The sequence below is a fragment of the Ammospiza caudacuta genome, chromosome 2 (assembly GCF_027887145.1).
Source record: "Ammospiza caudacuta isolate bAmmCau1 chromosome 2, bAmmCau1.pri, whole genome shotgun sequence".
NCBI lineage: Eukaryota > Metazoa > Chordata > Aves > Passeriformes > Passerellidae > Ammospiza > Ammospiza caudacuta.
In genome coordinates, this window is record NC_080594.1 from 90651692 (window position 1) to 90674288 (window position 22597).

General features: G+C 44.3%; 2 protein-coding genes across 2 annotated transcripts; one reads left to right on the plus strand and one right to left on the minus strand.

Moving 5' to 3' along the window:
- Window positions 1-347: 347 nt before the first annotated feature.
- On the minus strand, window positions 348-2093 carry LOC131571964 (histone H2A-beta, sperm-like). Its single transcript, XM_058824767.1, has 2 exons — window positions 2009-2093; window positions 348-966 (listed from the first exon to the last, which is right to left on the minus strand). The coding sequence occupies exon 2, from the start codon at window positions 907-909 to the stop codon at window positions 493-495; it is 417 nt and encodes a 138-aa protein (XP_058680750.1). The 5' UTR covers window positions 910-966; window positions 2009-2093; the 3' UTR covers window positions 348-492.
- Window positions 2094-4159: 2066 nt separating this feature from the next.
- PDCL3 (phosducin like 3) lies at window positions 4160-10995 on the plus strand. Its single transcript, XM_058799996.1, has 6 exons — window positions 4160-4262; window positions 5570-5699; window positions 7278-7368; window positions 8025-8168; window positions 9028-9236; window positions 10593-10995. Exons 1-6 carry the CDS (start codon window positions 4257-4259, stop codon window positions 10733-10735), a joined length of 723 nt encoding a protein of 240 aa, XP_058655979.1. The 5' UTR covers window positions 4160-4256; the 3' UTR covers window positions 10736-10995.
- The last annotated feature ends 11602 nt before the right edge of the window (window positions 10996-22597 follow it).

Consider the following 22597-nt stretch of genomic DNA (forward strand, 5'->3'; position numbering starts at 1 on the left):
TGCTTTGCCCTGATAGAGACTTACTGTAATGATGGAGCAGATGCTCACTACAGTTTTATCAGCAATAAGACTTTAAAGACACAGGGTTACTGACCTCTAAAGCAGACTTATCCTCTGAGACACTGAACTAATTGCACAATGAATCTGTGCTAGATGGAAGAAAAGTTCACAGGAACAGCAGCATGTGTCTTGACTCCTCTCCCTGCTTCACAACACTTACCTGCAACATGTTTTCAAAAGTAAGCATGTACTGGACTTTCTAGAAAGTTACCCAGGTGCTATGCTAGGCTATTTTTTAAAATTTCATCTTCTTTTTTATCATGGATGGAAGAACAGGAGACCAGTGATGCATTCTAGAAACTTTATTGCATACTTTAAAAATGCCTTAAAATTAGCAGGCAAAATACTTGACAAAGAAGTAAACACATACAAATTAGTGCTATTGAGTCCCAGCATCCATAAGTGCACAGACCAGACCAGGAAAAGCAAGTTTCACTGGCTGCCACCATATTTTTGAGAAGCAACATTTGCATTAGTTTTCTTCGGAAGGAGCTGAGCAAGGATATTTGGCATAACCCCGCCTTGAGGAATGGTCACACAGGCAAAGAGCTTGTTCAGCTCATCATCATTTCTCACAGCCAGCAGAATGTGCCTGGGCAGGATTCTTGTCTTCTTGTTTTCACGTGCAGCGTTCCCTGCCAGCTCCAGGACCTCTGCAGCCAGGTACTCCATCACTGCAGCCAGGTAGATGGCAGCGCCAGAGCCAATCCTGTTGGCGTAGTTCCCGCTCCGCAGGAACCTGTAGACACGGCCCACAGGGAACTGCAGACCTGCCCTGGCTGATCTGCTCTTCTTAAATGCACTTCTAGGGCTGCCAGCTACTGCTCGCTTCTTTCCACGTCCAGACATTCCGGCAGCGAGGAGACACAGAGGGCTGGAAGTCTTCAAAGCACTTGGGTGCTACAGCTAATGGACAGCAAGAGGAGGCAACAGCAAGGTCAGCTCTGCTCTTCCACATCTAGGAGAAAGCTCATTCTCTGCTTGAGGACAGAGCTCACCACACACCACAGTTCATCAAGAGCAGAGCTAAAACTTTAACAGTTACTGCGCTTTTCCAGCCTGCCTTTTAGGAGAAGGATCTCATTGCAAAACCTATCAAGGGTTATTGAAGTTAGATATGAAGGGGTCAAAAGGAGAGAGGCTTTCCCCTGCTACTTGGAGTGTATTTAGGATTGAGGCAAGGTGGGTCTTCTTCAGCAAGATTTTTTTAAAACTGTTACCTCAAAGCTAACTTGAGGCCTGTCTCTTCTTTCAAGAGCAATCTGCATTATAACTTCTACTATCAAGTTACAACATCCCTCCATTTCAAATCCAAAAATGGAAAAATTCTTGCAGCCTACAGCTTGTTATACCCAAAATACTCCAGGAGATTTTCATACACAGCTTTAAATAATTCCCTAAGCTGTATTCTCTGGCTTCTATGAGAATACTACTGGAGGTCTTCTGTACCAGGAAAAGGATAAATTGATTTGGACAGCACAATGCAGACTGAAAAATAGAAATTACTATCTCATGATGAAGGAAATTCAGCCCAGCTAGAACACTCTTACAACTGGGGTAGCAAAACTACTTATTTAAATAACATTTCTAGTCTCTCAGTAAACAGGACAGTTAACTTCCAGCACAGCTGTTGACAGCATACAAAAACACCCATCACTACATTAATATTTAGGGTTTTTAGTGAAAGATGTAACTATTAAAAAAAAATCAGGATAAGCTTTGAAAAGAAGGTGGAAAAGATACTAAAACTTAAACCCCAGCTGCTAATAAAATCTGAGCAAACTAAGCCCTTATAACTCCTTATCCCTATTACCAGACAATACTTTTTCCAAATTATTCACAGTACAGTCATACTGTATAATAGAGGCAGCTAACTTACAAAATAACACAAAGCACATAACCTCAAATCTTCTACAATACATTATATATCAAAAGTACATCACATTACCTTCAAAAATTCTTATTTTTCCCCTAGTCTGTGCCTTGCTGGAACCTGCACCCAAGCACAAACACGTCAGTTGACATACAGTTGACCCTGGGCCCAGAACCTTTTTATTAGCAACTTTTTCTCCTCACCAGCAGGTCATCTGGGTAATTAATGAGTCATTTACACATGTGCTTCATCTTCCCTCACCTAATTTCTGATTTGGGGCAAAATGAAGAAATACATTACAGCTGCTCAGAAGCAAGTTGGCTGGGGACAGGGGGAAGAAGGCAGGCTGTCTGCAGGGGCTGAGCCATAGCTCCATTTCAGCCTCACTACGGCACTGCCAGCTCTCACCCACTCTGGCTGGAGTATTTCTGTCTGCACGCTATGTGTAAAAGCAATCCTCTTCTTCCTGCTGAAGCTTGATAGAAATGCATAGGAAAAATGGGCTTTGTAAATATATTTTTAGTTGGGTGGGAGGGAGAAACTGTGTTTTGCTTTTGATGTGTTCTGTGTAGAGTCATGCTTGGTTCACAATGTGTCTGAGTCCCACTAAGTGATGTGATGGGGCTGCTCCTAAGATTTAGGCTTCTGCCCCCTCTTCTGGTAACTCTGTCCCAGATGGGGCTCATGGTTTACTGTGGCTTTGGTGCTGAGAGTGCTTGACTAGTTCCTCTTTGTTCACCTGGGCAAAAATCTCACCTCAGGCAAAGGAATATTTTTGAGCAGCCTTTAAAGAAATGAGTGCTCGCTTCTTGCTCATGCTCTTTCTGTGTTCGTTTTCTGGCACTCAAAGTAGCTTCCAACCAGCAACACACAAGAGCCGTGGGTGTGAACAGTATTGCAGCCACAGAAGATGATTGTATAAACCAGAGGTACTCCCAGAAGCACAGGCTCTGGCAAAATACTCAGACAACAAAACTGTCATGAACAGTTCAGCCTCTGGTTCTGCCTGCCAGACATCAGTTGTGGGTCAGAGCCTCACAGCATGTGCATTTGTGGCACTCACCCATTTTTCCTACAAGGATGAGCACTCAGTCTAAGCTGAGTGAGGCTGAGTTTCCTGCCACCTCAGTGCATTGAACAACCAGTGTGGGGCACCCTCTGCATGTCCAAAAGCTCACCATGAGGACTGGCATCCTCTCGAAGCACAGGTGTCATTTCTCCTAATTCAGAGACAGAAAAGGTGGCTGTGCCTTCCTTCAGTGACCTGGATTTAGGACAGGGAACGTGGCAAGCCCACTCCACAATAACTGGCTGCTAATGGGATGCCCAAAACATTACAATACGTGGAAGTGGGGCTTCTAAATTTTCATTTCAGCCCCTTGCTAGAGCTGAGATTCTTTAGGGCTCTTTTATGGGGACTGAGATCTGGGTAAGCATGCTATCCATTGGGCTGGAGCATAAAAGGAGGGGAAGGGAGGCAGGAGCAGGTCTCTTCCCTCTGCTATGTGTCTTTGAAAAGCAAGCTGAAAAGATCTGCTCAGTTCTTTGAAAAGGCAGGCCTAGGTGTCTGTTTGTTTGGAATGGGATGTGATCCCAAACGGATTTGGGTCACCACATCTGACACACTTCTCAGTGTTTTCTGAGTTATACTTTAACACAGACTCAAAACTGAAATAAAAGTAACTATGAAGAGACAAATTTCTGGTAATTTCAGTTGGCTATCATCCAATCATAGGAATACTGCAAGTACACCTGATTATGCCTAGTAAGAACAGATAATATAGACTTAATTGCTTATTTTATTTTTTAACAGATCAGGGAAAGGAAATAAGAAGATAAACCAGTAGGGAAACAAAGGAGGGTATGAAATGCAAACAGATAAAAAAGGCCCAGTGAAATGGAAACAGAAGTTATGGGGAATCACAGAAAAAGACTGGAAGGGACCACAGTGAGTCACCTATCCAGCCCCCCTGCTCAATGGCTATTCCACGTCAGGTTGGAAGGGGCTTGTGTGGAAATATGTTAAATTATGTCAAATTATGAGCAACCCGGTTTACTGGAAGGTGTGCCTGCCTATGTCAGGGGGATGGATTTTCGCTCTTCAGAGTGCCTTCCACCCGCTCTGTGACCCCTCCTCACGGCCCATACCGGCCCGAGCCCTCCCTCGGCCGGGACCATCCTTATTAGGCGCTGCGGGAAGCGGCGGCTGCGGCGGTGCTGGGCCCGCCCGCCGGGAGCGCCGCCTCCTCCGGCCGCGCCGCGCACGCCGGGACCGGCCTTGCCCAGCGCCGCTGCCCGGGCCCGGCCCGGCCCCGCCGGCACCATGCAGGTGAGCAGCTGCCCCCGGTCCCCGCTCCGGCCTGTGCGGGCGGTGCTGCGGGGCCAGCCCGCCAGGGCCAGGGCCGGGGCCGCACCCTGGGCTGGGCCCGCCGGCAGCCACGGGCCGCCCTCCCCGGCCGAGGGCCTGGGGCGGCCCGGGTTCGTGCCGCTCTCTCGGGGCTGAGGTGGCTGTCACAGGGCGGTGCTGTTCGGCAGCTCCATGGCTGCGTTTGTGGCAGTTTGTTGCTTTCTTTGCAGCTACGGTACTTATTTCACTACCGTAGTGAGGGGGTCGGCGTTTCAGGCACTGCATCAGTGCGATAGTAAATGATAGTAAATGCGGGGTTGAGGGAAAGGTGACCACGGTCAGGACGGGGGAAAAAAAGTCTGGCGTTATGTTTGTTGAGCTACGTTGTTCTTTATTTTCTTTTTTTTCTCCCCTTCTGCCCCCTACCCCTCCCTTCCTGTCCCGGATAGTCCATAAGTACTGGGGCTGAGTCAGAGAAGAGAAATAGTTGTATGGCTGTGAACAGACCTGGTGTAAGGTGTGCTGATACAAGCTGTAGCAAAGCACTAGGTGTGTTCAGTTTCTAAACTGGACCTAGGCCAAGACAACAAGGAAGCACAAGTAACCTATAGGTGCTTATCACTGAGATTTCTTCTATTTTAAAAACTAAAATTGCTAAATAGGAAAATTTCATACTCAGCTACTCTGCTTTTCACCAATACGCAGGGGGGTATTGGCCTTGTTTTGCAGGATTGTTGCAACTATTTTACAGTAAAATCTCAGGAATAGTCTAGCTGTAGATTTAGATGTGAATCCTTAGCAATGGGCTTGGCTGACAGAAATGGCTTGCTTATCTCTAACCACTTACATAGTCACTCTGACTTGAATCTGACAAGGAGATGTACTGAGTCCGCAAGGTTGGTGTCTGTGTCATGCATGTCACTAGTGCTTCCTGATGCAGTGGCCCTTGATTTGGTGGCCTGTCCTGCTGAGGGTCTATAAGGAAGCCCTCAGGTTAGCACACTGCTCTGTCACCCAGTTAATACCCTCTCCTTTGGTCTCGCTTTGTGAGAGATGCAGCAGTGGTTGCAATGCTTCAAACTTTGGTACCCAGCCAAGACCTCCTGTATGTGCTGTGAGTGGGATGGAATAAAACAAAGTCAGTCCTCAGGGTACTGCAGGTCTGGGGCTGGAAAGAAGCCCGGTGTCAGGAGGATCCATCCAGTTACCAGTTTAGCAACTGTGTTAAGTTCTGGAAGTGATAAAATTCACCTTGAAGAAATAATCATCCATTTGTTGTTCTGCTCTAGGATCCAAATAAAGACACGGAGTGGAATGACATTCTGCGCAAGAAAGGGATCCTTCCTCCAAAGGAAAATGTGGAGGAACATGAACGGGCAAAGGAAGAGGAGCAGTTTGCCATCCTTCAGAAATCTCTGGGTGAGTGACTAGCCAACTCAGGCAGCAGCAGAACAGGCCTTGGAATGGCTCCTGGGGGAAGCTTTCTCAAAGAAATGACCAGCAGCAATGTTTGTATGCCACACAGCCAAAGTGATTTCAGCTTCTTATAATTAAGTGACTTTATTTATATTTCTACTGTTGTTAGGAATAAGCATACTTCAGCCAAGGTGTAATTAGTAGGATGGAATGATAGGTAAATACTGTGGGACCATTTTGACCACCACAGCTGTAAACAGGTCTGACCTTACAGAAAATTTCCATGTGGAAACATTATGAGGACATGGGGCACCATTCAGGAATACTCTGCATTATTTGACTTTAGTCTTCAAATTATTTATTTTAGTCTTTAAACAGGCACAGGTGTTTGTGCTTAATAAATGTTTGTAACACTTATTGTCTGTTTATTATGTGATGCTGTTGGAGAACTCTTAGTAGGAGTTAAATATTGATATATAGATTTGAATATTGATCTTGAAAGTTAGATGTTGAGAGTTTGGGATAAGGGTCCTCATTCTCCTTTTTAAACACAGGCCTCTAAACAAAACCATTTCCAAGGACTTCATTACTTCAGATTACCTTAAATTTAATTCTTCTTTTTCAAAGCTTAGTGCCCCACAGGACTGCAATGTATCATTTTCCAGGTCTCTAGGGATACCAAAGCTTCATCTGTGCAGTGTGATCAGCTGTTAATGGCATCAAACAAATACATTCCTGAGCACATGGATTCTTCCAGCACAGGAACATTTACTTTTTATGGAAGTAAATATTTGAAAACTGAAACAGGAGCAGTGCAAAGGGAATCTGCCAGGTGCATGTCTGTGCTGCAGCTGCTAAGCTTGAAAGCTCATGCAGGTAGTTGGGTGCTAGTCTAGGCAGCCTTCAGCTCAGAGGCCTTTTCCATCATATTCTTGCCATGTGTATGTCTAAAGCACATAACACTTCCTAACAATCCAGTAGGAATAATAATGACAAGCTGAGAAAGCTGGGGCTGCTTAGCCTGGAGAGGAGAAGGCTTGGGGGAGAACTTTAGCATATTCTTTTTAGAATCATAGAATAGAACCATAGAATATGCTGTGTTGGAAGGGACCCACAAGGATCATTGAAGTCCCAACTCCTAAAGGCAGTTCCAACTTTGAGACCATGTAGTGGTAGATAGGACAAGGGGGGATGGTTTTAAGGTGAAGGACAGTAGGCTTAGATTAGATATTAAGAAGAAATTCTTTGCTGTGAGGGTTGTGAAAAACTGGAACAGGTTGCCCAGAGAAGTTGTGGATGTCCCATTGCTGGAAGTGTTCAAGGCCAGGTTTCATGGGCCTTTGAGCAACCTGGTTTAGTAGGAGGTGTCCCTCTTGGCAGGGAGGGTTGGAGCTGGGTGATTTTTAAGGTCCCTTTCAACCAAGCCATTCTATTGTTCTAAGATAATATTTTTTAAAAATTCACTGCATACTTCCTATTAATCTGTCTTTAGAGTAAATAAATTCTGTTGGACTGATGAAAGATAATGAGTGTTAATCCTGGAATGAGGTTTTTGCTGATTAAATGTTTCTTCTATTCTAGTAAAAACTTATGAGGACATGACTCTGGAAGAGTTAGAAGAGAATGAAGATGAATTTAATGAGGAAGATGAGAGAGCTATTGAAATGTACAGGTCAGAACAGCTTGCAGAATTTGGCTTTAATGATAATTGGAGGGTCTTTCTTTTATATGCTTTTAGATATTGTTGAAGAGAAAGGATGTTTTTAGGATGATGGAAGAAGGGGGTTGTGTTTCTGGTCTCTTGTGGAGCTTCTAAGTGTCTTTAAAAGGATAACAGCTTTTGAATTCAGTATCCTTTATCTACAGCCTAGCTTTGCAGAGATAATGTGCACCTGCTGAGTGTATGGCCAGAGATCCTGAGAGCTTTGAAAATCACCTCCAGTATTTCCTAATTCTTGTGTCAATGAGATTAAGGTGCTGCAGATTTGCATAATTATTGTTGGTTTCCCTCTATCTTGTAATGTCTCTCATGGCTTTTGCCATTTAGTTTGGTAGTGTATTATCTGGAGAAGAAAAGTCTAGTGAGGCCAGAAATGAGAAAAAAAAAAAGCATTTAATGAAACACAGATTTACTTCTTGCACATGGCTTTAGCCCATGATGCAAATACAAGGGCATGTACTGTGTCATTTTGCTTTTATTGCTCTGGGGTTAGAAGAAGTTTGTAATTTGTCTCTGATGTCTGGGCCTCAACCAGCTCCTTTTAGTTACATTCTGTCAAAAGAAATGCATCTATTCACAAGATGTCTTTTTCATTCCTGGCTATCCAGGCAGCAAAGGTTAGCAGAAATGAAGGCAGCTCAAATGAAGAATAAATTCGGGGAAGTCTTGGAGATTTCGGGAAAAGATTATGTTCAAGAAGTTACAAAAGCTGGAAAAGGTATATGGGTAGTCTTACACCTCTACAAACAAGGGTAAGATTTCTTTTTTTAAACCATTAAACTTTGCACTGTCAATAGCTGAAAGTGCAAGGTAAATGTATAGTTATTGTGGAACTAAGGACTGATTTTGGAGTTCTAAGAAATAAAAACAAATTAGTAATTTTAATAAAAACAAATTAGTAATTTTAATACTGTTGAGACAAGACTGCTGAACTTCATTCTAGAATGATGTTACCATGAGGTGGCTTTTTTATACATCTCTACAACACAGCAAGATGTGTACCATACAGCTTCCATTGAGGTAGCTGCTGCCACTGAAATATCCAAGCTTTGGAAATTATTCTGGATCAAATGCAAGGGGCTGTGAATAGGAAGGATCAATGTGTATTTAGCTTGGTTTCTAGTGGCATACAAATGAAGTGAGCAAGGTTTGCAGTCCTGTCAGCATGATAGAAAACCTTGTCAAAAAGGTCTGTTAACGTTGCTAGATTTTTTTTTTTAATGTTATGAATACTTGCTGTTGTTTTTTGGTCTCTAATTGCCTCATAGGTGTTGATCATTTGCATACCTTCTTCCAGAAGCAGCTTTGCTTTTATTTTGCCCCTGCTCATGCACCTTCTAAGTATCTTAAATTCATTAACCAGTTTCCCTGAATACAAAGAGGGTAGAGGGGAAGGTTGCATTATTAATATATTAAGACAAAAAACCCACCACACACCAAAATCTCCAGTGGTGCTGATCTCCTTTGAGTGCTGAAACACAGAAGTTGCTTTTGCTACTTTTGTCTTTGCAGAAAGTCATCAATGTGATATTTCTGACCTTTCTTCTGGAGCTGTTTACTTTTTAAGTTGTCTCTTTTCTCCTTTTGTGTGTCTGTTGCTGTTCTTCTCAGAATTCCACTCTGTGCCTTAATAAATCAACATATGAGTGGGCTTGCAAAGAAGTTCAGAGATGTGAAATTCATCAAAGCTATCTCTACCACCTGCATTCCCAACTACCCCGATAAGAACCTGCCCACAATATTTGTGTACCTGGAGGGAGACATCAAAGCTCAGTTCATTGGGCCCTTGGTGTTTGGTGGCATGAACCTGACAAGGGATGGTGAGTGTCTGCATCTCTGCTCTTCCTAAGGAAAAGCAAAACTGCATTGCTGGGAATGAGAGAAATGAGGTATAGGAAGAGAAGGGAGGTACTGAAAATGATATTACATTTTTTTTCCCCCCTATGGCTCAACCACATGCTGTCTTGTAAAAGCAGTGATAGGCCAACATGTAGATATTTGTCTTGTGTGTGCAAGTATTTGTGCCCTGTGTTGGGTGAAACAAATTTTGCTGGATATATTAATGGGTAAACAGTACCCATGCATGTTCTTAGAGTGTCTTGGACATGAACAACTGCCCTTGCCAGCAGAGATATGATAATCTGTGCACTTGCCTATTGGGCTGTAGGGCTCCTTGTTACATTTTCAAGATGATGGCATATGTTTGTCTGCTGTCCCTGACTGAGTCAGCTTAATTCAGTAATCACAGAAAGTGTGTACTGTGATTACTGAATTAAGTCACAATTAAATACTGTGTACTGACATTTCTGCACTTTTCTTTTATGTCTTCCTTCTCCCCTAAGCACATCTGCCTTCCACTAAAGATTTAAGAAAGTGTGAGGTTGGGTTCATTATTCTGTAATATCTGAAAGAAATTAGATTTGATGATAGGATTATCAGCAGCAGTAGGAGAATGGTTTCAACTGAATGTGTTGTATTGATTTTCTACCACTTCTGGGAAGCAATCCAGTCCAATTTGGGCCTACTGCTGGTGGTGAAGTCTCTCTTTACTGTCTTAGGGAACTAATATTTAGTGTGTGATGTAGAGGCAAAGGGGTGAATTCTATTTACAAGGTATGTCTCTGGAAAATACCTATAATTCAGATGTGTAAATGATTTTTTTCCACAATTTTTTGCCCTTTATTAAATTTATTCCCTGCCTCTTCTGATTGTGATGAGCTCAGTATATGATGGGAGCAGCTGTAAAGTATGAGCAGTATTCCTTCACTGGCAATAGATGTGCAAACATGTCTTCTGCCCTTATGTGGTTAGAAGGAGGTAGAATTCACTTTCACTGGGAGAGTTGCCTCTAAAGCTGCTGCTTTGTATCCATCACCTCTTTTGCACTCCTGGTTGCAAGGTGAGCAGGGTGTCACTGGGGATGTCAGTGTCACAGAGCAGTGACCTTTGTGCCCTGGGCTGAGACCTGTGCCAGCACTAGGGACTGGGAAAGGAGGGATTGGATGGAGCTGGTGTGGTAAACAGGCCTGGAGCTTGGATCTGGCTGTGAAGAGGAGGAGGGCCCTGATGTGGTGGTGATGGTGGTAGGATGATGAGGGAAGTTACCTGAGGAGCCAAGGGTGGGCTTTCTCCAGTTTGCTCCCCTGCATTCATGACTCTTGTTTTGCACTGCACAGAATTGGAGTGGAAGATTTCTGAGTCGGGTGCCATCAAGACAGACCTCGAAGAGAACCCCAGGAAGCAGATCCAGGACCAGCTCATGTCCTCAATCAGGGCTTGTGTCCCAGCCAGAGGGGAGAGTGACTCAGAGGATGACTAACTCCTGCCTCTGCAGCCAGATTGATGCAGTGCGCTGGCAGCCAGTGCTCCCACCTCAGGCACTGGAGACACTCCTCAAGGCCTTGCTGGGCCCCAGAAGGGTGGCCTTTCAAGACGGTCATTCTGGAAACCTCTAGAAACTAAAAACATTTCTGTTTTTTTAAAAATTGCAGCTTCACTTAAGATGCTGAAAGACATTTTGTATAGTGAAGTCTGAGTAAATCTTACTCAAAGGTTTTAAAATACAGATATGAGTACAAATTGGTCTCTTGTTATTATTTTCATGGTAAATTGCTGCTTCTTAAAAAATTTGAAATATGAAGTGGTTGTAAGTGCACTGTTTTTAACAAGCTAAAGTTGTACAAATCAAATCTAAATGGCTGTCTCAAGTAATTGCTTATGGCACTTAAATGGACCATCTCTTAGCCCACTGTGCTCTGACAGCCTGGACTTCACAGAGAGCTGAGGGGTGGTACCCATGATGCAGGGGCTTCTGAAGGTGGTGTGTGGTCCTCTGCAGAGATGTGCTGGCACCAGAGGGACAGCATGAGGCTGTAAACTGGGATTCCAGGCATCTTGAGAGAGGCCTTGAGGATGGCCAGCCTCTCCTGGGACCTGCTGAGTCCAAAACTTCACTTCTGAGTTAGCAGCACTATTTTGCCTGTCACAAGGGCTGAACTTCCTGCACCATCTTGCGGGTTAATTGCAGAATAAAATTCAAGATGGTGGTGCTCAAGTGTGAAACTGCTGATTTCTTCAACCAGATCAGAAGTCAGGTGTTCCTACAGTAGTGCCACTGCCAAATGGGAGGGAGGATGATGTTTGAGGAACTGACATCTTGCTACATTAAAGACTTCCATTTTCCAGCTACAGTAATAATAACTGAAGCCTTAGAACACCATAAACTTAACTACTACCTTGATTATAGATCTGCTGATATTTGGAGCTGCTTGATTACTTTGGGTTGGATTTAATGTCCACCTGCACTTTCAGTTGGTCTACACTCAGGCTAACAGTCTCCAAGAGCTCTTGCTACTGAAGCTGCCCCAATGACATTTTGCTGTATTGCTGATGGATTCTGTGGATGCATGGTACACAATGCTATACTCAAAAAGCAGTGTTACTTAAAAAAAATTTATTAGTTTGTAGTGACTTTCAAGCCTGATTCTGGCACACTGAGACAAATCAATGTGAAATCCAAACAGCAACTAACTGTTCTTTCAGGTGAGGTTGTAAGATCCTGGTGGAGAGCTTCCTCTTAGCGATGTGAATGGTGATTTGAGTTTCACTTGTCTCTTTTCTTTTAGTGTTTTTTGGCAGAGTAGCTAAAATATTGATCTTGTGCGAGTGAGCCAAATGCAGCACGATAGAAGCTGATAGATCCTGAATATTATTACATAGCAGCACTCTTCTCATGATACATGGCTATCTCAAATGCAGACTTGATGCTTCACTGTGCTCACCTACAACTTTCCAGTCTAGGAAAAGGATGACTCTTCTTCTCTGTGGAATCCTACACTGCATATTTTGCTTATCTTTTGCTTGTTCACTCTGAATTGTGCTTTTGAGTGACCTCTGATCACATGGACTGCATTCCTTTTGGAGGAAACTAGAGAAGCTAAGGGTGAATAAAAAGAAGAGGTGGGACTTCAGACTGTTTCCTTCACAGTCCCCCAGCAGGGACTTAAAATCACAGCTGTTTTCCCCTTTTTTGTGTGGTCTAATGAGGTTCGTGAGCTCTTGGACCACTGAGAGGACTGAGGTTCTGAAGAGGACCAGGGCTGGGTATGGGTTGTCCCAGGCTGCTTAGCTGTGGGCAGCCAGATATCCTGTGCCTGGGAATGATGTGTGGCACCCCCAGGTAGCAGTTTGTCTTTCCTCAAAAAGAAGTAGACCTGGTCTGCCTGGGGGGTTTGTGCAGGAGACTGCCTTGGGGAGGGGGGGAGTGCCTGCTCCCTGCTGTCAGGGCTACAGCAGGGGCTGCCTTGCAGTTTCATTGGCAGCTGCATTTTGGAGCAGCAATTCAGGAGAAATGGAGACATTTTGACCTCCATCTTTTATCCTCTACTGCTTAATCTGCTGAAATGTTGGGGGATGCCACTGGAGGATGCCATGCTGAAAGGGGCAGATGTGAGAATCATCACAAACCAGAAGGGGCTGAATATCCTGCCCAGCTGATGAGATTCACATGGAGCACCATTTCAAATGGTATCTATGTTTCTCACTCTTTGGCTAGGTGTGAAAACAGCTTTTTGTAACATTATTATTTTTCCTGCCAATCATATTGCCATGCTCAAGGCCTTTTGTAGAAATTAGGTCTCTGCAGGAAGCAGATAATGAGGTCTGTTTAAACTTTTGGCAGAGCAGGAGCTGTGGAAACACAGTTAAGGGAATGAGCTTTAGCTTTAAAGGAAGCTGGCTGCTAAATAGCAAACCAAAACAGCCAGTTAATACACATTGCAGAAAGGGGCAAGGGGCAATATAATGGGAAAAAATAACTGGAGAGGGTGAGCTCTCATTTGCCAAGGCTTGGGGCACTGCTGCTAAATGCACCATCAATATTTTTGCAGCCTGCCAACAGTTAGTGTCAGATCAATGTTCACTTTTCATCGGTGTGAGAAGAGTCTTTCTGTCAGCTATCGTGGGAGAAATCAGAGGCAGTGATCCTGTAAACAGTGCTGGGGCTTGTGTGGGTGTTACTGTCCTGCAGCCTCCTGTGAGAGCATCCCTGCCTTGTGTGGGTGACTGTCCTGCACACTGCAGTTCTTACTGCACCCCTGCAGCCTCCTGTGAGAGCATCCCTGCCTTGTGTGGGTGTTACTGTCCTGCACACTGCTGTGAGAGCATCCCTGACTCATCCCACACTGCAGCCGTGCCAGAGGGTGGTGGGAGGGGGGGAGTAACCTTGGGCTGTAGATGGAGGCAGATGGTTTGCCATTAGTGGACAGTCGCTCTGGAGTTTTTTGTGTGAAATGTAAGTGCACCACTAGTAAAAAAAGAATTCTCTTTATGGTGCAAGTCTGAAGTCTGCTGCTTAGCCAGGCCATGTAATCAGTTGCATTAGGTTCCTGATCTGGGTAAGTTGCCATTCTGATTCCCCCCCACCAAATCTTTTATTCACAATATGGACTCACCAAACCTGCAGGGCAGTGTTTTACATCAATTGCACTTGCAGAGGGAGAGCCAGGTGTTGTGCAAGCTGGGCAAAGCCAGGTAAGCTGCTAGTTCTCCAGGTACTGAATCCAGTCAGGTCCCACAGTCGGGGACCTGTACATAGGTAGAGGCATCTGCAGGACTGTGGCTGCAGAAGGTGAAATGGAGGAGAGTCCTTTGAATGGCTGTGCTGTCCTGTACCTGTTTTGGCCAGATCCTACTTCCCCAGGGCTCAGCTCAGCCTCTCCTGCCTCCTCCTTGTGGCTGTCCTATCACCTGCTTCCCCAAATATGCTAAGGGTGGATATTTGATTGGCCTTGTTGCTGGGAGCAATTTGATTTAGGTGAGATGGCTCACTATGAGAAAGCTGAGTGTGTGCATCCAGCACAGGATGGGCACACAATGCCAAGCCACAACTCAGCCTGACAAGTGAGCACTAGTATTTGTCTTTGTAGTGTTCATGAAGAAAGTCATTCTGATCTACACTGATTATCATGAAAGTTAAGATGTACTTTTTGTTCCTGTTTTAAAAACTCAAGTTCAGAATAATTTGTCTTTATGCTCTGGAAATCTGGGGAAGTTAATCTACTCCACAGGCAATGAGAAATGAAACTTCTAACAGAAATGTCAGTGACTTGGAGTAGCTCTTCTTTTGTGAGGGGGTAAAATCCCTCACCTTTATATGAACATTTTGCTGCATATTTGTTGGGATTGGATCATGTCTAAAGAAACTTTACTCTCCCTGAGATCAAAGGAGAATGCTTCCCTGTCATTGCTAAAACTAACATATTCCCTGTCAATTGTTTGGAAGGCTGTTGAACTCATTTCTCATTACCCATTATAAATCACTCCTCATTTCAATCTCATTTAGTTAATTCAGTCATCAAAGGGTTGTAGGAGGCATAAAGTATTTTATTGATGTATTTAGCTCTTCACAGAATTAAAAAGAAGTATTGAACTTCTTAGGTCTCTTTACTTGCAGATGGCTCTTGTGATGCAGGAAAAAGCTTCATTCCCTCCTGTGGAAGGCAGAACCATTAAAAATTAAAAAGAAGCAGCAAGAGACTCTCAGCAAGAGATTCTCTCCAGGCGTCTGTGGGAGACTGATGAACAATATAACTTCTTTTCATATACCATGTTAAAAAATTCATCTCTTGACAACATGCCAAATTTTTCAGGACTTCATCATATGAATTTGAAGAAGCTGAGGTCTGATAAAAATGTCAGGAAAATATCAAGTAATTCTGAAATTGTTTTATTTAACACTTCGAATGTTAAATAAGGAAGGAGCTGTGATCTAAGGAAGAGCAGTCCATATAAAAGTTAATAATGGACAATGAGATGTATGTAATTATGCATACTTGTAAGCCTCTGCTGCAGTATGTCTCCTACAAAAAGTCATTCCAGTGTTCCATCAAACACAAAGCTGATTCTTGTAAAGGCAAAAGTTACAGCATTTGCTAGTGAGAGCAAGTATTGGATTTTCAGACAGCCATTGCCTACCCCCTCAGAAACTGACTCATGCTATAGCATGTGCCATCCTGATCCCCCTTCCCTTTAATGTCTGTGGGAATACTTTCATTTACAAGGAGGGCAACAAAGACAGATGCTGAACTCCTTCTTGCATGACTGCAGCTTGTCCTTCTGTGAGTTAGTACAGACCATTTGGGGCTGTTGGGAAACCTCATTAATTATCTGTCCATATGCAGAGGATTTCTGTTAAGCTGGAAGTAGGGATACCCTGGATCCTCCAAGTTGGCTCTCACTCCCTGTGGTTTAGATGTTGGCCTCAGGTGATTGCAAGAGAAATTGTGAGGGCTGCCTCCATGGCAGAGAAGCCCAGTAAGAGACACTTGCAAAGATCTGCTGCAACATTAAGGCATCAACTACAGTCTTTAACAAGAAGGTGCTGGTGATAAAAGGGTTCAATGTTTTGTGGGATGTAGCAAAACCAGGAGAACATGCAGGATGTGGAATTGGGTCTCCTGTCTGGTAGACATCCCCAAACTTCTCCAGCTGGGGTGCATTCACTCTGATTATGTCTAGATAGAAAATTTAATAGTCCTGAGGAATGAGATGTGAACTACATCTTGTGGGGTGAACCAAGCCCAGAACAAAGGTCTCATCCTGGAAGAGCTTGAGGAAGTTTTTTTTTTCTTGTCTTCCTTCTCCCTCTGAGACTAAAGTGAAGGCAAGAGCCCTTGAGAAAGTGGGAGAGAGGAAGGGCAAGAGGCCCAGGCAGGATGAAAGGAGCTCAGATGGGGAGCTTAGAACAGCAGTCTGATCATTGCTAGAGAAGAAGGGTAAAGGTGAAGAAAATAAAGAAAAATTTTAGAGCTTGTATTATGGTGAGGATTCAGGAATATTTAGTGTTGAGGTAGACTGAGAGAAGCACTGTTCTCAAAAGATGGACTTTGTGTATGTAGCTGGAGACTGTGCAGGATAGCAGAGTGGATGGCAGCATTAAATCACAGAGGAAATTTCATGCAGACCTATGAAAACTTCTTCCCTTACTTCAGTGCATAAGAATAAAAAAGGGTAAAGAGGCATGCTGTGATCCACGGAGAAATGTTGGGAGCAAGTGAGCACCATTAAGAGCAGAAATCAGGCAGGTTTTCAATAAGTAGAACCAATTGGCAAAAAAATAATCCTGTGCAATTCAGGCTAGGAAAAGATATTGCTGTATTATTTGCTTGCTAAAAAGCTGTCTTTAGCATAAGCTCAGCAAAAGCTCTGAATCTTTCAGGTGAGAGGCACTGTTTATATACAGTTTTATAAGACACAGTAAGCACTCACTGCATCATAGCATCTGGCACATGTTACAGATCCAGCCCAGTGGGTAATACAGGCCTTCTCTCTACTTTATGATATCAAATGGCATTTTCAGTTTAAAAACACTACTACAGTGTCATTTTCAAAGTTGGCTCTTGCCCTATGCATTTGTGTTGTATTATAAAAGAGATATCAATTTCATTTAAATACAGTTGAGGAACAATCTCATCACTGGCTTATCAGTAGCAGTCCCACGTTGAATGCAGCTAGAAAAGGGAGAAGGATAAAAAAATTCTCTTTGTCCTTTTACTGACAAGTAGCTGACACTTCAGGCATCTCCTGGTGACAAAAGGGTGACCAAGGGTTTTGGTGGCCCCTCTGCAAAACACACACACCCCATCCTCCTCCTCTCCTGGTGGTAGGATAACCAGGGAGCACCTGGACATCCTCCCAGCTAAAATACCAGCATGCATCACTCTGGGCTTCAATCAGAGGAAAATTTTTATAATCAAAGCCACACCAGCTGAAACTGTCACTCAAATCTGTGTAGAGCATGTGGGATTTCCTTACAGAGTTATCCAAGAAACCGGGCCTTGGGTTGTGTGTCATGCAGCTTGTTCTGAAATGCAGATAGTGCCCTGGAGATCCAGGTGCTCAGCTGGGTACAGGCAGGAGGAAAGGGAGAGTTTTTTGCAGTTTTGACTTTCCTCCATAGAGGTCCCCTCAAAAGGCCCCAGCAGTTTTCCCTGGTACAAAGGACCCCTTGGAATGGGCACCTCCATGCTGTGACAGAGCAGTGGCATTGTCCCCATCCAGTGTTGGTGCATTTCACTCCATGATCCCATCAAAAGGGGAGTGTGTGCAGACCAGAGGGAGGGAGGATGGGACCCTGGCTGAGGGCAGGCAGCTGGTGGGGTACTCGGGGTCAGGATCCACCAGGATCCAGGGAGTGCTTGGAGTCACTGGCTCACCCTCCAGCTTTGCTGGCAGGGAGACAAAAACTTACCTGGAGCAGACCTTCCTGCATGAAGGAGATGATTAAGAGTGTGGATGGCAACATAGTGTGGAAATCCTGAGAATGATGGATGCCTGATCTGTCACGTCTCTGCAGAAGGTATCCCAGGCTGCTGTGATATACATTGCCCTGTGTTTTAAGGAGGACATACTTATGGATGAGGCATGGTAATGGGATTAGCTTCTCCTGATATAGCTGTGGCAGCTCTTCCTTACATAAAAACCTAGCTTCTCTGGGTCTCATATTCCTCACCAGGAGAATTCATGTTCCTGTTTATTGATCATACACTGGTATTTCAAGTTTTTCTGTTATTTATATCTGCAGTGAGCTATGAAGCACTGCATGAGGGCAATTGCTAAACCAGAGTAGTTGTTGGTTTATCTATTTGTCCATCTGTACCAGGTTTTCCTGCACAGGAGTTGTCTACTGTTGCTATACTTACAGTGAGTCTGCATGGCTTCCAGCACATGTAGATAGTCTGTGAATAAATTCTGCTATTCCACTTGTTAAAGAGCAAAAACTTCTGTAGGACTTTGTCAGTCCTGCTTTTCCGTTTTATTGACTTCATTGTGATACAGCTGGCTTTCTCCATTAGATATACTCATTGAAGGTCCTGGGCAGATAAAAACGAAAAATGTGCTAGCCCAGAAAGCAGTTCAGATCTTGTCATTGCTTGAGAACTGGAACAGCTGATGCTGTTTTGGGATACTTCTCCATTCAAGGGCTTGAACTCTGCTGGAGTTTTCATGAGAGGCAGGAAGAGTGAGCAAGTCCTGCAGTGTCATCTCACAACCATGCCGGGCACTAAGTAAATGCAATCGTGCACAAGATGGCAGTGTTCTCCACGAAAAGGATCTTCTCTTCCTTCCTGAAGTGCCTGAGTGCTTTGGGACATGATCTGGCTTCAGTAAAATACCTGTGGCAGCACTTGACGTGTTGAGTTCTACTCTGTGAATACAGAGAGTGAGATATGCATGCCATTTGTGTGTTGAAATGTGTCTCACTGCAGGTACGTGTAAACTTGTCCCACAGATTTCTAATAGCTCCAGTGAATGCCCCTGCCTCAGCTTGTTTTTTCTGCATTCTGGCCTTAAAGTGCACTTAAACCTAGTGTGTAGATAATTAACTTTGTAAGACTGTTCTTTGGGAAGAACAAATCTGCACCATGTTGGCCACAATAGCTGACTGTGAACTCTTCTGATTCACCCATCACCATAGATGCACATCTTGTCCACAAAAGCATCACATCTAATCAGTCTCCAGAAAGAACCTGGATCCAAACCTGGAACCAGAAGACTGAGGTGGGAGCTTAACCTGTGTGTAACAAGGCAGGTGCATCCCAATGTATGAGACATGTGAAGGTCTTCAGAGGACTGCAAGTTCCTTGTTACTGTTCCTGTCTGAGGTGAGATCATTTCCTCGCCTTTCTCTAGTATCATCTACCCTCCTCTGATGAAACACCTGCAAAAATAGATTACTTTCACTGAGTGAGCTACATGGATTATGCATTAGGACTCACATGATTTACAGAGTAGAGAGCACCATGGACCAGGAGTGGACACCACTAGACTAAGAAAACCATCTTGAGTTAAGAAACTGAGGGCTAGTGGTGTTAAGAAAAACCCAGAAACTTAAAAAAAACCTAAAAGTTGTATTGAAAAATGGTTTATTGTAAACAATATTCATAAATAGCAATCCAAATTGATCAGGAAACTATATGAGAGTCCCTTCAGGGATCTTTGATTTTCTGATCAGACTCAGAAGAATCCCTGGCTTGGCATGGCAGGTATTAACTGGGGTGGGTGGCTGCCACCCTGATGGAGAGATGCTGTAGTAGGAGGAGGCAGGAGAACAGAGCACCTTCCCAGTCCCTACTGACTTTGGGCCCCCCAGCAGGCCCTGCTGAGGAGCAGCAGCACTCCTGAGCCACCTGCAAGGATCACTCTCAGTCCCCAATAGCTGAGCCACCTGCGAGGATCACTCTCAGTTCCTGATAGCTGGGCCACCTGCAAGGATCACTCTCAGTCCCCATAGCTGGGTCACCTGCAAGGATCACTCTCAGTCCCCAATAGCTGGGTCACCTGCAAGGATCACTCTCAGTCCCCATAGCTGGGTCACCTGCGAGGATCACTCTCAGTCCCCATAGCTGGGTCACCTGCAAGGATCACTCTCAGTCCCCATAGCTGGGTCACCTGCAAGGATCACTCTCAGTCCCCATAGCTGGGTCACCTGCAAGGATCACTCTCAGTCCCCAATAGCTGGGTCACCTGCGAGGATCACTCTCAGTCCCCATAGCTGAGTCACCTGTGAGGATCACTCTCAGTCCCCATAGCTGGGTCACCTGCAAGGATCACTCTCAGTCCCCATAGCTGGGTCACCTGCGAGGATCACTCTCAGTCCCCATAGCTGGGTCACCTGTGAGGATGCTGCAGCACAGCAGCCACTGTCGCCTATCCCACTGCAGCTCTGCTCCCTGGGAGATCCAAGGAGGCACTGGAGAGGAGTAGAGCACCAGAATCTCCTCCAGCAAAAACCAGTTTCTAGAGCTGGTGAGGGCACATCAAGGTGCAGCCCTGTGCATTGCTCAGTAATTGAGGGTTAGGCACTCTCCATCTCCACGAACAGTGGTGAGTAATGGTTTGAGGAGCTTTTCTATGTCTGTCCCTCATGAGCAGACCAGGAGTGATTTTAGACCTAATGTGATACATCTTATAATGTTTTTGTCCCAACTCTCTGCTATAGGTGGTGATTCAGCATTTCTTCATGGGTTCACTTTCCTCTGATCCTTCTGAAGACGTGTTTTCATAACAGTATTGCTTTGAAACTTTGTTTACAGATTAAGTCAAACCCATTTTTTATGGCTAAAGATCATTAAGTATGTTGATGAGGGGAGAAATAAAACCTGCATGGTTTAGAAATGAGAGCGGGACTCTAGCTGGGCACACTAAGAAATGGCCAAAGAGAACCCAGCTAGAACTGCTGGAGCACACAGCATCCCATTAGTAATGAGAGTGACAGGGGAGACATCATATCTTGCAGTCCAGGGAGGATGTATGGTCTCTCAAGTCTTAGGATCTAATGCTGTGCTTTGCAGAGCCGTACTGTTGTTCTGTGAGATTTCAGAATTCTGTCTTGGTTGTTTGTTTATCGCTTGGATTGTCACTCAGAACAGAGTAAAAAAACCCCAAACATTTTACCAAGGTGTAACTGAAGTTCCTTGAAATGGACTGCCCACTTCTCCTCCAGCACCCTGCCCAAGTGGGATTCTGTGGTTTAGGTTTCTAAGCTGCAGTAGGCCCAATCCACAATTTATGCTATTCATGTGGAGCTGAAGGCTCTCCAAGGGCACATGCATGGCATGGATGTCCACAGTGGGTCGGGAAATTTCTGGGGTTGGGTGTGTGCAGTGCCCATACAAGCCTATGGCCTGTGCCCATGGACAGAGCACCCCCTACATCTCTATTCCTGTATGTGATTGACATTCTGTTATTAGAACCTCCATAGAGCTTTTCAAACTTTAAATAACCCAGCCTCATAATCACTCTGGGAGGTAATTAAGCTGCCTGGTTATCAACAGTAGAACTGAAATGTGGAGTTGGGATCTAAATTTTGGATGAGATATCCTTTTTTTTTGCAGGTCAGGTTACAAAACATTAATACAAGTAGTGTGGAGCAGTATTTCTGCTTCTATCATGTCTCAACATCAATACTTGAGTTAGATGGGAGCAGTATTTCTGCTTCTATCATGTCTCAACATCAATACTTGAGTTAGATGTTTAGTAAGCTCCAATATCCCAGCCCTGTTCTCAGAACATCTTCCCAGAAGGCAGAATCCCAATGTATCTTGTTAGAAAAATGAACAGAGCAGGATGTTTTATAAGATCTAAACTGTACCAAGATCACAGTAATTTAGAGAACATCACAGGCGTGTTTCCATGTCTCAATGCACTGTTAGTGTGCCTCTTTGTATCAGGTTTTAGCATAGTGTGTGATGGACTGAAGGTTTTTTTCCTTTTTATTTTTCTTTTTTTTTTTTTTTTGCCATGGCAACCTCACTATGGTGATTTCAGGGTTAGGGAGCTTTATATTTATCTTGACCAGCATGAAGAAGCTGAGCCTCATTAACTGAGGAAGGTGGATGGGTAGCATATGGAACACACCTCACACGAGACGGCGCTTCCCTTCCCGGGGCAACTGGGTCATTTGTATTATCTACATGAGCTGCGGTTTTCCTTTTGGAAATACTGAGTTGCTAACTGTTCTCTGTCCCAAGGGAAGAAAATCCAGACAGATGGCTTCAGAGAAACCTTGCATCTTTAAGGGAAGATATCCTCCTGGAACAATAATTAATGCTGGTGGGTGTAAAGTTTTCTGTGTTGCTGTTCTGGTGGCCTGGAAAGGCCCAGGGATGGCCTTGGAGAGCCGACGCTTCAAAGGACGAGGAGAGACTTCTGATCTTGTCTCGGTCTCGGTGTTTATTAATTGTTTATCTAAAAGATTTTCTTTCAGCCCGACAGAGGTCTGCACAGCAAGTCAGCCATGGGCACACTCCCCAAGCCCCCGGGCGGTCACTTATCTTTATACCCTAAGTTACGTGTACAATATTTATCATTTTACTCCAATACCTTCTACTCTTATTAACCGGTGCACTTTTAGTAATGACCAATCCCAAAGTGCCACCACCACCACAGAAGATGGAGGCCAAGAAGAAGAAGAAGAAGGACAGGACACGCCCCAATTCCTCCATCTTACTTCTTTAGACCCCCCTGTACCAAAATCCTAAATCCTGTGTTTTACACTCTAACTAACTTATCCCTTCACCATACACCCAGTGAATTCCTCCTATCCTCATACAGGTCTCATCTCCTGTGTAGGATCAAAATCCTGCCACCAGACACTTCTGGCAACATTCCAGGATTCCCG